The sequence below is a fragment of the Gracilinanus agilis genome, chromosome 2, assembly GCF_016433145.1.
Source record: "Gracilinanus agilis isolate LMUSP501 chromosome 2, AgileGrace, whole genome shotgun sequence".
NCBI classification, from domain to species: domain Eukaryota; kingdom Metazoa; phylum Chordata; class Mammalia; order Didelphimorphia; family Didelphidae; genus Gracilinanus; species Gracilinanus agilis.
Window position 1 is genome coordinate 476842308 of NC_058131.1, and position 14031 is coordinate 476856338.

Consider the following 14031-nt stretch of genomic DNA (forward strand, 5'->3'; position numbering starts at 1 on the left):
CCTGAAACTGTCCCAGGCCAATGGATTTGGGCAAGAGATGCGTTAGTCCTTTAGTTTTATATAACATGCCTTGGCTCAAAAGTAACTTTTCCACAGCTTATGCCATAGTCCCCCCCCCAAAAAAAATGTGGTCAGAATTTGGAGCATTTTCTTTGGCCCTCAGTCTGTTGAACAGACCATCTGCAAGAGAATTTATGGGAAAATTTGGATGAAAACAGCACAGACAGGGCCTTAAGGCACAGAGGGGTTACAATATGTACTTGTGGAAAGAATGTCCACCTTTTTCCTTATCCATAGAAGAACTAAATCATATTTCCATGGAAAAAGAAAGTGCCTCCATGTGAATAAGCAAACAATTAATCCTCATCTCTAGTGCCTGGCTAGTTGTGGCTGACGGTGATTTGCTTTTCTTCTCATCAGGTAATGAACATCATTTTCTTCTGAATGTCACTGAAACCCTTCTGCTTCCTTGCAGGAGAGTTCTCAGCTTCAGACAGCTCCCTCACTGATATCCAGGAGCCAAGAAGGCAGCCCATGCCGGACCCAGGTCTCATGCCCCTGCCAGACTCTGCTTCTGACCTAGACTGGTCAAATTTGGTAGATGCTGCCAAAGCTTTTGAGGGTAAGTGTACTGAGCATCTCCGTTGGAAAAAACTGTGTTCCCTTAGGTATCATGCTGAAAGATACATCACAAAAACAGAATGTTTGAACTCAGGGACAACTCTTTTGTTTAATTCTAATTCCCAGTAACATAACAAGAACATACACACTTTCTGGACATATAGAAGTATAATAAATTCCTTTTCGTGAATGTAAATTTCTGACAAGGATGCCTCTCTGAGTCTCCCATCTGTCATACTAAGAAAGAAGGGGTGTGGAAGAACCCCCAATGGTTACTTAGCTACAAAGAACATAAATCCAGAGACAAACTCTCACTACATTATAAAGATATTTCCCCAATGTGGCTAAAATATATTTCGGAATAATTTAGTCTTCCCAAGCCTCTAAGTTCCTCCACCAGCAATCCGAGGCCACACATGCTTTCCCCAGTCCTTCCTATCTACATAGTCAATAGGATACTTTCCATTTTCCTCTTACCTATTTTAATATTGACCAGGTGACTGGTCAACTGACTAATCCCTACTACCTTTTTTTTTTTTTTTTTTTTTTAGCATTTGCTAAGGACACCCTAGGTTGTCGATCCTTCCTCTTTATGTGTGAGGTAGACTAATATTGTCTTGACTAGAGGGGTTTGATTTCTCCTGTTGATTCCTCAGAATTTAAATGTAGATGTCTTTACTTGAGGGATCAGTTTTTAACTGCCATTTGAGTCTTTGATACCTCTTTTAAAACACAAGACCAATTTTCTTATGGAGTGATATCAATAAGTAAATAGGAACCTAATGGCTAATTAACTAGTTTCACTGACTCCAGCTGATTTAGAAAGTATTGATCATATGTCATACTTCAGGTTACAACCTTCTTCCCACTTCCCTCAGGAATAGACCTCTTAAGGAAGCTTGAAATAAGGCTGAGAGTCTTTAATGTTTGGGGGCCCTATTTTATTGTAAAACACAGTAAATAACATTTTTGCCACCTCTGGACTCAGATTCAGACTCAGAGATTCAGTGAAGATTCTTACCTATAATAACAATGTGATAGCCTGGGCATCAAGCCTCATACTTTGTATTAATTTCACCTATTATATTTTTGCACTGAAGGATGTTTGTTGGCTTCTTAGTATGTATAGGGACCTGGCTCTTTTAATTTCCAAAGGAGAGAGTGAGTGGCTTCTCATTTCCTTTCCAGTCCAGCGAGCCTCGTTCTTTGCTGCTAGTGATGAAAACCACCGACCTCTGAGTGCTGCCTCCAACAGCGACCAGCTAGAGGACCAAGCTATGGCCCAGATGAAGTCTTATGGAAGGTTGGGCTCCATGGGGCATGGGCTTTACTTTGTGTACTCTTTTCTCCTAGCAGTGTGAAAGGGTGGGAACATACATGACACCTTGCTTGTTACAGCATTATTGGAGGTTGAGATTATTCTTCATACGGTTTTTCTTTTTAACTAAAGCTTACTTAACCTACCAACATGGACCACAACTATTTTGTCTTTACATTTTAACCATTTTGAAAGAAGTATTTCCTAAATTATTTTACCTCCTTTCTTGCCTTCTTAAAAAGAATCTGCAGCTCTATATAATGATGATACAGTGATACTCTTGAGATTGTTGAGATGTTGGAATGTTTGTCCCCATCACATCACAACTGTCATACTTTAAATCATCATCTTTACTTTTTTGAATTATTTTTCATCCACCTCATTATCAGGCTGTCACTTTTTTTTTTTTAATAAACCCTTTCCTTCCATCTTGGAGTCAATATGACTCCAAGGCAGAAGAGTGGTAAGGGCTAGGCAGTGGGGGTCAAGTGACTTTCCCAGGGTCACATGGCTGGAAAGTGTCTGAGGCCAGATAGGCTGCCACTTCTCAATGATGCCAAAGTGCCTATCTCTAGCCCCAGCTTCCTTCTTTACTTTGACTCTTATGATTTACTATTCCTTATTTGCTACATGCTAGGAAATCTGATGTTCAAATTTATTACAGCTGTGTCTAATACAAAAGAGAATGGTCTCTTATCTCAGACACAGAGAGACTCTTCTTTAAGTAAAATATGTGAGCTCTCAAATGTGGAATTGATGATAGCTATTTCTGCTTGTTTCCTCACTCTTGGCTATGGTCTGGGTGATGGACAGGTGAGCTATTCCTATAAAAGGGGACTCTATCAGTCAATCTAACAACACTTAGAAAACATGTGTGAGAAGTGCTAGAGAAAGAGGTAAATGGTTATCATTAGTCCAGCCTGGGCCTGAAGGAAAGTCCCATCCACGACATACTCAACCAATGGTCATTTAGCCCTTCTGTGAAGACTTCTGTTAGGTGAGAACCAAACATCCCATTCAACTTCAGAGCAGCCCTAATTATTACAAAGTTTTTCCTTTATATTAACCCCAAACCTATCTCCTTACCTTGTGCATCTTGTTCCTAGTTTAGCCTCTTGGGCCAAGCAGAACAAAAATATAATTATCCAGTATAAGAATTAAATTTTAATGGTTGACTAAAATATATGAAAATTATAAATAATATGGTAGTCGCCAATTCAAAGTATTATTGCTCAAAGTCAAAATGACCTGTAATAGCTTTATTTACAAAAGAGGTAGAAAGAGTGAAAGCAGAGAAATACAAAAAGGTAGAGAAGACATTAGCCTACCTAACTAAATATTGCTCTGGTGCTCAACTCAGCCAGGACTTGTTGACCTTCAACTGGAGTTAAACTGTCTCCAGAAGACAGGAAGGGAAAGCCAGCTATTCACTCACCCAAGTTCCCTTCATTAGTCAGGCCAAGACAATGATCTGAGCTGAAGGTGATTCCTAAGGCTGACTTTCTTCCTTCAGCCAACCTTCTTCTTGAAGCTGACTTCCCTCTTGAAATCCAGCTCCTTCTTCATGTTGACTTCCTTCTTAGAGTTGACTTTTTTAGCCCCAGAAATTCAGGACCTTTTATAGTGGCTTTTTGTCCCTGCCCCTCTTCACAGGGGCCAGTCACAGCTTCCAAATTGTCTTGCACTGCCCAGGGAGCAGTGTTTGTGGGAACCACTTCTCACCTTCTGGAGGGGTGAATACTCATCAAAAGGGTTCACAGATTCCTGACTGATTGAGTTTCCCAGGGTATGAATTCTCTTAAGTGGTTTGAGAGCTCCTCTACCTAGTTCAAGCTTTTGTTGATTCAATCAAAAGGTGGACAAAAGAGAATAAATCCTCTCTTCACAATCTAGTGAGGTACCAAGTAGGGGTACTTAAATTATTGTTAACCAAAGTGTTAGCTCCAACTAGGCAAAGAGAATAAAGGATTCTCTTTCACAAGTGTAAAGACTCTTTACACCAGGATATCCCTTTAACTAAAGGCAGTGATCATATTAAGTATTTCTTCATTATAAAAAAAATAACAAACCACTCCATAATCTTCTCCTTCCAATTCTTTCACTTTGTGAAAAATCAGCACTGGGCAAAACTCAGCAGTTTGGGACTTTAAAAGAGCTGGGGGTAGAGGACAAAAAAAAAAGTTGAGAGTAGAGCTCAAATGGCATCTTTCTTTGGGGAAAAGGTATGGGAGGAAACATTAGGATTATTTTATTTAGGATGGAAAATACCTTATGGCTGTCATACTGGTACCCTCTCCTATTAATTAGACAAGAGAATGTAAATGAAGCCTTGGTACTTAATTTCCATCCTCCTACTCCATTATAAACCAGTCCAATAGCAGTTTAGAAAGTACCACATGATGCCACTTTAGTCTACAGAAGTCTATTAATTGCAATTGGTGGTAGTCTTTCAAAATCATACTCATTTGCTGCTTGTGATAAATGAATAGGCAAGAGCTCTAACTAATAAGTTTTTACAGAGGATAATGGCAGAGGGCCCAGTTTTCCTGGCCTCATGAGATGGTTATTATTATTCCTTTAATTTGGCAAGATTGCAACATGCTTTATTATTGTGGTGTTTGCTTTATGGTGCTAGGGTTGAAACAGAAGCAGGAATCCGTCTAGTTTTCTCTATGATGGAAATTGAAAAAAAAAAACAAAAACAACTTTTACCTTCTATTTTAGATTCAATACTGTATATTGGTTCCAAGGTAGAATAGCAGTTGAGGGCTAGACAATGTGGGTTAAGTGACTTGCCCAGGGTAACACAAATAGGAAGTGTCTGAGGCCTGGCTCTCAATCCACTGAGCCACCTACCTGTTCCCTAGGATGGGAATTCTAACTTGCTCTTTTGACTAACACCTTTTCTCTCTTCTCTCTAACAAGGCAAATGACTTAAGTGTCTTCTCTCTCATGGAGAACGTTGGGGTCGCAGAGATTACATGACCAAGCAGCAATGAGAAGTTTACAGAACAAGTAGGCATGGGCGCAACTAAGTGGCACAGTAGATAGTGAGCCAGGCCTGGAGACAGAAGGTCCTGGGTTCAAAGCTGGCCTCAGATACTTCCTTAATCCCCATTGCCTGGCCCTTACTTTTTTTTTCTGCCTTGGAATTGATACTATTAATTCTTTTATTAATACTATTCTTATTAATTAATTAATTATTAAGTCAGAAGGTAAGGATTTGGAGGGGGGAAAAAAGAAAAGAAAGTTTAACCTGCTTTTTATGATTAGATAATTAGCTAAAGAAAGTGATTTTCTGTACCAATCTGTACAACTCCTTTAGGTTTTCTGTCTTAGGAAAGCACTGAGAAATTCCATAGTTTCCCTAAGAAATTAGTTCGTTGTTTGGCAGTTGTCATTGTCAGAAAGTTCCCCCTTTATGTTTTGCCTCTCCTATTATTATCAAAGAGAATGTTTTTACTGTTTTCCTTTGTTCTTTGGAAAGAAAAGTTATGGTATCTTCAGCAAAGGCTGATTGACTAGATAAAGCATATGTGTAACTTCTGTTATTGAAGCCCTTCTGAGAAATGTACATTGCACAAGCCATACAGACAATAGGAGGTTGTGGAAACCCATTTACAAAAAGGCATTCTCTCTGGGTTAAAAAGACAAACAAACAAAAGAAAACAGAGCAATTCCTGCTAACAGGGATCCTGCTCTTTATTTTTCCTTTGTTCCCAGCAGTAAAGATTCTTCTCCTACACTGGCTTCTAAAGTGGACCAACTGGAAGGTATGCTGAAGATGCTTCAAGAAGATTTGAAGAAGGTAAATGAACACATTCTAAAAGCAGATGTCCCAGTCTCTATCTGGAGCTAAGGACAAAAGTCAAGACTGTTCAAGTGTGATCTTGTATTATGAGACCATTTTCCCCAATTTTAGTCTTGGGCTGAAAGTTTTAGCCAGCTGCTCCCAAATGTAGGTACCCAAGGAAAGGTTTAGGTGAATGCTCAGGGCCCCAAGCTGCCCCTTGTTCCTGTTCCTGAGACATAACCAAAGCAGGTCTTTGGTGCAACTCAAAAAGTGGTTTTCTTTTCCCAAGATTGTTTTGAGTCTCAGCCAGGACATGATAGGAAAACATTCATCAACAGCATGGAAAGGGCTTTCTCACATGTGTATGGGTTCTTATGCACTTCTACTTTGGATTTTTCTATCCACATTGAATTCTAGTGACGGTTATTCAGAGAGAATGAATGTTATCCAGTAGCCTCAAGGTTGGGAATTCCTTAATTCTGAGCACTGCAGGACATATGCCTAGGCATCTAGTGATGTGAAAATAAGGCGCCAAATATGACTCACATTTTGTCTTTCTCTTGAGCATAAACCAATATTTTCTGTTTGTTGGGTTTTTTCCTTTCTTCTTTTATCACCTCCCAGGAAAAAGAAGACAAAGCTCACCTCCAGGCTGAAGTCCAGCATCTTCGGGAAGACAACTTGCGTTTACAGGAAGAGTCCCAGAGTGCATCAGACAAGCTGAAAAAATTCACTGAATGGGTCTTCAACACAATTGATATGAGCTAAAGACTGATCAAACAGAGAGGGGTAAGGGAAGGTAGGGGAGGGGACCAAGAGGGAATGTTCCCTTTCTTCTGAGACTGCTTTAATGCCCCAGAATCATGCAATTGAAAGCATCTTCAGAGCACTTTCCCCACCTTCCCTATAGATAGCCCCTTTTTTTGCGAGTGCACAAACAGAACAATTGCAGATCAACAATCACTGTCTGCCTTTTATAGAAAAACAAAAAAAAATAATTAAATAAAAAATTTAAAAAGTAAAATAAAACTTTAACTGCTAAAATGTGAATGTCTTTATTTTTTTGCACAGTATCTTTATCTGTAATGTATAAAGAAAAAAAATGGGGATTAGACTAGAATGATCTAGTCCATCTGCCTCTATTTACTTCCCATCAGCTCTTTCCTTTCTGTTTCAGGTAATCCAAACTTTTTCTTGCTCTTCTGAAAAATATGATGATTCCTAGAAAACTAGTACATGTTTATTTTGGATTGTTTATTGGGGGTTAGGGTTGGGGCTGTGGGAGGGCTGTGTTCCTTACCTTCTGTGCTGAAGTGACTGGACATGAGCAGCTGTGTATCTCCCTTGAATGCATGAATCAATGCTGTTTTTCTCTGTGTTAACCCAGAACAGCAGGATTAGGCAGGGAAACAGAGGCCATGGATGGGGCGTGTTATTCATGATCTTTTCTACATCCCTAGTTACTACCGCAAGATTTGCTATCACCTATGGTTTCCTGTGGATATACTTCCACCTACTTTCCACAGGGTAAATAGACTTCTCAAGTGCTGTCTTAAGCAACCTCTCCAAATGTAGAACTGACCTCTACTTACCTTTCTGGCTGCAAACATAAGTTTTTTAAGGTTCCCACACATCACATCTATTGAATTACCCATCCCAAGAACTTCATTCTCTCCATTCGATATAGTCTAAAAACGATGGTCCCCCTGCCTTTTTGGTTTTCCTTTTGAGGGAAAACAGACATGAGACCAAAAACTGGCCAATTAACACTGATTAAAAGTACCCAGAAGATGATTTAAGTGTTAGTCTTGGTAGGAGACAGGAAAAATGTAGAGGGAAAATTAAATTACAAAACTTTAAAGAGCTCTTGCTTACCTTTTGAATGTAGTGGACAGGATAAGAACAATATTCATATGCTTGAATAGATATCTAAAATTGGCTTTTTTCCAATGTGACATCAAAGCATGGGATTTTTGAAATTGAGGCCATCAAAGGAGTTTCTCTAAAGAAATGATTGATTTGCCATTCAAATTCAGAAATCACAAAATGCTTTGGTATGCCAGGACATCATTCATGGGCCTCAGTGCCAAACCCTGATACTGCTCTAAACCATGTTTAGCCCTTTGGAGGAAAGCAACCCAAGCCTTTTCCTCGGAGCCTTCATCATCATCCCAAAATTTCTGTCATCTTCTCTGTAACCAAGCAATTGACCTGTTAACAATTGTTCATCATTTTTATGTCACTCAAATTTTCTCTCAGTTTAAGGATAATCTCAATTTATCCCTCCCCAAACCCCAGAGAAGCCATAGTCATTCATATTCTCTCTTCCTCAAATTTTGAAACTACAATTTCACTCTGTGTTGTGATTTCCCCTTCTCTCATGGAATTCTTTTCTAGTAACATTTAGATTATGGGAAAAGGAAGATTTCAAAGTTATTTTGTAAAGATTGTGACTCTTTCTTTTTGATTTGTATGAAGGAGGTTTGTACAGTGCCTGATATTATTTGTAAATGAGAAATATTGCTAACATTTGAGCGTTCTGAAGTCTTGCTTTTATCCTAAGTTTGTTCTTATTTTGTTTTAAATTTTGTTTTGGGACTTGGGGCAGACTATTTATTAGAGTTTTGCAACAGAATTCTTGTATGAAGCCTCTAAAGGCTACTTGTAAAATTCAGACAATAAAACGTACTTTAAAGGCTCTTCTAAAGCCCTTTGGCATTATTGTTTGAGGTTTTTTATTTGTAAAACTATACCAGAATTTATCTTGATACTTCACTTCCATTTCCACCACATTTCTTTAACATCCTAGAATACCAAAGTTTTATTATCCATGATTAGATTATGTATCTGAGAATACATAATGAACCTTCTGTGTTTAATTTCACATTTCTATACCATTTTACATTTTCAAAGTACTCTTATAAATGGAGTGATTCTTGATTATTCACATGTGAAATTTTCATAGCAAAAATTTAATTCCTTGAGACTTGGCACGTTGTCCATCTCCAACATCAGTGGGTATATGCTCAGAGCATGCAAATTAATATTTCTATTAGCCTGTGAAAATATAATTAGAAAAGTTAATCCCCTGCAAAAACAACAACAAAAACCATGATGCATTTCAAAACCATATAGAACTGATTTTTTTGGATTATCCACATTACCGTTCTTCTCCAGTGATGCAAATAATTGGGAGTTGACAGTATTTGTATACTTTATTTTTCTAAGCAACCCTAGGAATATTAGAACCATAGGTCTACCTTGGATCACAAGATATCCCACTTGGAATTCTGATAACCTAAGAAGACTACATAGAGTTGAATGCTCTTAAGAGATACAGGGTGTCCCAAAAGTTTTAGTTCCACTTTAAGCTAGTTAAATTAAGAGTTTTGGGATATCTTGTATATGTTACTATAGTAGATGGCACTGTAGTTACCGATGGCATGCCATCTGTAGTAGTATTCCAGAGGAAATGATTTTGGGGGTGGAATTATTTTATGAAACTTCATGACACTAAGATGAATTTTAACAGGGCCTGGATAGGACTTTAGATGTAATTTGGGCCACTTGCCCTCTGAGGGGAAGAATATGAGTCCCAGAGATGTCCTGACTTGACTAGAGACACAGTTATTAGCTGAACCAAGAGTAGAACTGATCTGCTCTCTCCCTGCAGAATGTTCATTCCTCTATATGGACATAATTTAGTGGATTCATACACAAAATAGTTAACTTTGAGACTTACAAATCCAAGGCGGTATAGACTCAGGATAAAAAAAAAGAAAGTCAAAGTGTTATCCTTCACCATGAGCTGAATAAGCAGTAATCTCGAGGTGTTAAAAAATAAAAGATATGCAGTAGGTTTTTCTTCATATACGACTTAGAACACTAGATCTATTAGATAATACAGATTTGGTTTTTTTACCTTTTTTATTTTTGTTAATTTTAATTTTTAAATATTTTTCCATGCTCACATGATTCATTTTCTTTCCCTCTCTTCTTCCCTCCCACCTTCCAGAGCCAACCAGCAATTCCACTGGGTTGTACAAATGTTGTCACTTGTTACCTATTTCCATATTATTCATTTCTGCTATAGAGCAATCTTTTAAAGCCTAAACCCCAAATCACATCCCCATATGTACATGTGATGATAATATATATTTAGACGGCTACTTTGAATTGTGTTTCTCATAGTGTATAATAGGCAAAAGTGAGGAAATCAAAGGGTCACACTTTTAAAACTGGAAGAGACCAGAGAATTCATCTAATGCAGATTAATTATTTAAAAGATGAGGAAAAAGGGCCAGAAAATCAAAGGCCAATATCACACAGTATGCAACATAATAAAGATTTGAACCCAGGACTTCTGGCTTCAAATCCAGCTTCCTTTCCACTCTACCACACATCCACCATCTTTGACTTTGGCCAAATGTTTGGTATTTGGCCAGAACCTTTCTCCACATTTAAGAAAAATGTGGAAGAACTTAGGGCTAGCAAAAAGCAATAATGATGTTACAAGAGAATTTAGTGTCTCCCAAGTATATCTACTAATTAATCAACCATCATTTCTATAAAGTATGGAGATTATTATGATTGCTCGTTTGTTTTTCACCTTCACCGAGGACTTCCCTGGGGAGACAACATGAACACATTTGGGTATATATATACATATATATATGCACATATATATATATATATATATATATATATATATAGGCTGCTAGGGAGGCCTGGCATTGGGGAGTAGGGATGGGGACATGAGGAAAGGCTTCATTAAAACTTGAAGCAAGTTTTTAAAGAAACCAGAGGGGCAGCTGGGTAGCTCAGTGGATTGAGAGCCAGGCCTAGAGATGGGAGGTCCTAGGTTCAAGTCTGGCCTCAGACACTTCCCAGCTGTGTGACCCTGGGCAAGTCACTTGACCCCCATTGCCTAGCCCTTACCACTCTTCTGCCTTGGAGCCAATACACAGTATTGACTCCAAGATGGAAGGTAAGGGTTTAAAAAAAAAAAAAAAACAGACTGCAGCAGTTCCCAAACTTTTTTGGCCTACCACCCCCTTTCCAGAAAAAATATTACTTAGCCCCCTGGAAATTAATTTTTTTTTAATTTTAATAGCAATTAATAGGAAAGATAAATGCACCTGTGGCCATCACCGCTCCCCTGGATCGCTGCAGCACCCACCAGGGGGCAGTAGCACCCACTTTGGGAATCACTGAACCAGAGATTCCAAGAGACATGGGTGAGGAGAGAGTGCATTTTTGGTATGGGGGGATGCTAAAAACCAAAAACACAGTAGACAGGAACGAGACTTGTGTTTCTAGAACAGCAAGTAGGTCTAGAGCAATTCATGGAGGGGAGTAAAATACAGCACATGGAAAGATAATAAGGTACCTAAAGATTGTAAAGAACTTCTAATGTTAAGGGAGTTTATATTAGATTGAATCAATAGGGAGCCATTGGAATTTATCAGAAGAATAGGCGATACAATCATAATGGCATTTTTAGACAACCGCATTGTCAACTATGTGGAGAATGGGGTAACTAGGTGGCACAGTGGATGGAGAGCTGGCAGAAGACTCAATCTTCTAAGTTCAAATCCAGCTTCAGACACTAGCTGTGTGACCCTGGGCAAGTCACTTAACCTTGTTTGCCTTGGTTTCCTCATCTATTAAATGAGCTAGAGAATGAAGTCGTGAATCACCCCACTATCTTTGCCAAGAAAACCCCAAATAGATTCACAAAGAGACACAATTGAACAACAGCATAATAGGAAGCCATTGAAATGTGTTGAAAGTGCAAAGTTGGTGACATGATCAGATTCAAATATGGAGAGGCTCAAGGCAGGGAGACTTGAGAATGAAGCTATTTATTACAGTAGTCCAGGTCAAAGGGGATGAGGATATAACCAGCCTGGTGGCTGTGAGAGTGGAGATGAAAAGATTTGACAAATGGCCATGCCAGCTGAGTGAACGTGGGAAATCTAAGACATCACCCAAGTTAGAAGCCTGGGTGACTGGATGGTACCTTTAACACTAATAGTTTTGAAGAGAGGTAAATTTGGGCAGAAAGTTATTAAGTTCTCTTGTGGGCATCTTGAAGTTGAGTCCTGGAAATTTCCAATTTAAAATATTAATCATGTGAGACTGGAACTCAGAAAAGATATAATGGATATAAGAGACATCTGCAAAGAGAATGATAATTGAACTCATGGGCACTTGATGAGATCACCAAGAAAAAGGGTATGGAAAGAAAAGAGAAGAGGGCGCAGGACAGAGGCTAAGCATACACCCACAGTTACTGGACATGACGAGTGATGAATCAGCTAAGGGGAATGGAGAATGAATAGGCAGATGGGTAAGAGGAAAATCAGGAGAGGACAGTGTCTCCAAACCCCCCAAAAAGCAATGACCATCCAATAGGGGAGAGTAATCAACAGTATCATCTGCCACAAGAGGGCCGAGGAGGAGGAGGACTGAAAAGACATCATTAGATTAGATGGTTTATAGGTTATTGGCAACTTTAGAAAGAGCAATTTCAGTTGAGGGATGAAATCAGAAACTAGACTGCATGGGGTTAAAGACAAAGTAAGAATGATTTGGTTGACCATACAGAAGGATTTCTTACTGTAACAGTCTATTATCTCAGGAAAAGGCTCAAAGTAGATTGAAATAAAATTGAAAAATGCCTGTCAAGTAATTTAGATGGGTGGAACCCAATCTTTCCAGGTTCTAACATTTTTTCCAGGCCATTTCCCTACCTAGAACTTCATTTAATCCTCTTTATGTAGGGCCAGTAAAGTGAATATCTGGTATCCTTTAAAAAGTGTCAAGACGCTAAATGATAACTCTAGTCCAAATCAATAATTTGGAATTAGGTGCTGATCAATGATACATGTAAAACCCAGTGGAATTGGGCTTCGGCTAGTTTGGGGGAGAGGGAAAGAACATGAAATATGTAACTATGGGGAAATATTCAAAATAAAAAGTGTCAAAAGCTCAATAGACTCCAAAAAATAAATTTCCTCTCAATTTCTACCTTCTTCCATGTAACTCTTTTTTTGGGCTAAAGTAGTATCACTAGGAAAACTATCTTAGCCTAAGCAAATTCACCTGGGAGTAGAAGATGGCACTAACTTAACGTACTCATGCCCATTAGCCTTAACATAAACTGTAGTAGTGTATCTAGTTTGTGAGCAGTGAACTTGGCAAGTGAAAAGTCAGAAGACACTAGCCTGGTAAGTTTGAATAAGAGAACAGGTGCCAAATGGGCCCAATTTGCAGAAGAGGATTCTGCCAAGGAGGGCAGGCTCTATGGTGGACTGTGGGCACCGAGGGGTCAGCATGAAGACATCAGTGGTGTATAGTTGGAAAATCTTGAAAATCCCTAAAACTACATTACTCAAACTTCCTTTCTGTATTACCCACAATTCCTTTTCCTTTCTGTTTACGTGTGTCTTTTTCGTGACTATGTAAGTTTTGGGTAACACCCCTCTAGCTCTCTCTTCCATGTGAACTGAGTCGTGACCAGTTTTTGTTGCCCTCGTTCTCTCTTCCATGTGAAGTGGGGAACGTTTCCTGTGTTCTCTAACTCTCTAGTTAAATATTAATTAATCTATAAATATTATATTTTGGAGATACTGAATATTAATTTTAAAATCCACATTGGCCTATCAGGGACATGCTGGAAATAAATTGCATTTGTGACAACTTTTCTCCAGGTCCTGCCCAAGTAAAGAGGGCCAGTCTTGTATTTATATTTATATTTTTGTATTTATGTTTTGGAGATACTGAATATTAATTTAAAAAAATTTTTTTAAGGTTTTCAAAGGTTCTTTTCGAGGGCAGCTGGGTAGCTCAGTGGATTGAGAGCCAGGCCTAGAGATGGGAGGTCCTAGGTTCAAATCTGGCCTCAGCCACTTCCCAGCTGTGTGACCCTGGGCAAGTCACTTGACCCCCATTGCCTACCCTTACCACTCTTCCACCTATGAACCAATACACAGAAGTTAAGGGTTTAAAAAAACAAACAAACAAACAAACAATAAATGGTTCTTTTCCACATCCTTCAAGAATCCATCCCCCTTTTTAACAATCCCAATAGAGAAAACCACTTCTTCAACATTAGTTAAGTTCTTCTTGGTCTGCCTTCACCAGACATGGTAAAGATTGGCGATGCTTCAGACAATGCTACAAAGACTTGAAAAACTTTTATTGATTACTCCTTAGCCTTCTTTTCTTGGTAATAACTCAAGCCAGTTCCTATAGCCTACCTAGGTTTTATTTGCTAAATAATTTTTTATATTTG

The 14031-nt window shown here is 38.7% G+C and overlaps 1 protein-coding gene across 4 annotated transcripts in view; it reads left to right on the forward strand.

The window, feature by feature from the left end:
* SIPA1L1 (signal induced proliferation associated 1 like 1) overlaps positions 1-7619 on the forward strand; it is a 165887-nt gene extending 158268 nt beyond the window's left edge. For 2 of the 4 annotated variants that reach the window (XM_044664918.1, XM_044664920.1), the window contains 4 exons: positions 476-622; positions 1810-1924; positions 5663-5747; positions 6357-7619. In XM_044664918.1, coding sequence (XP_044520853.1) covers positions 476-622; positions 1810-1924; positions 5663-5747; positions 6357-6500 — 491 coding nt within the window. In that variant the 3' untranslated portion in view covers positions 6501-7619. The remainder of the gene's footprint in view (positions 1-475; positions 623-1809; positions 1925-5662; positions 5748-6356) is intronic. The other 2 variants (XM_044664919.1, XM_044664921.1) reach the window with 1 other exon arrangement.
* Positions 7620-14031: the final 6412 nt, after the last annotated feature.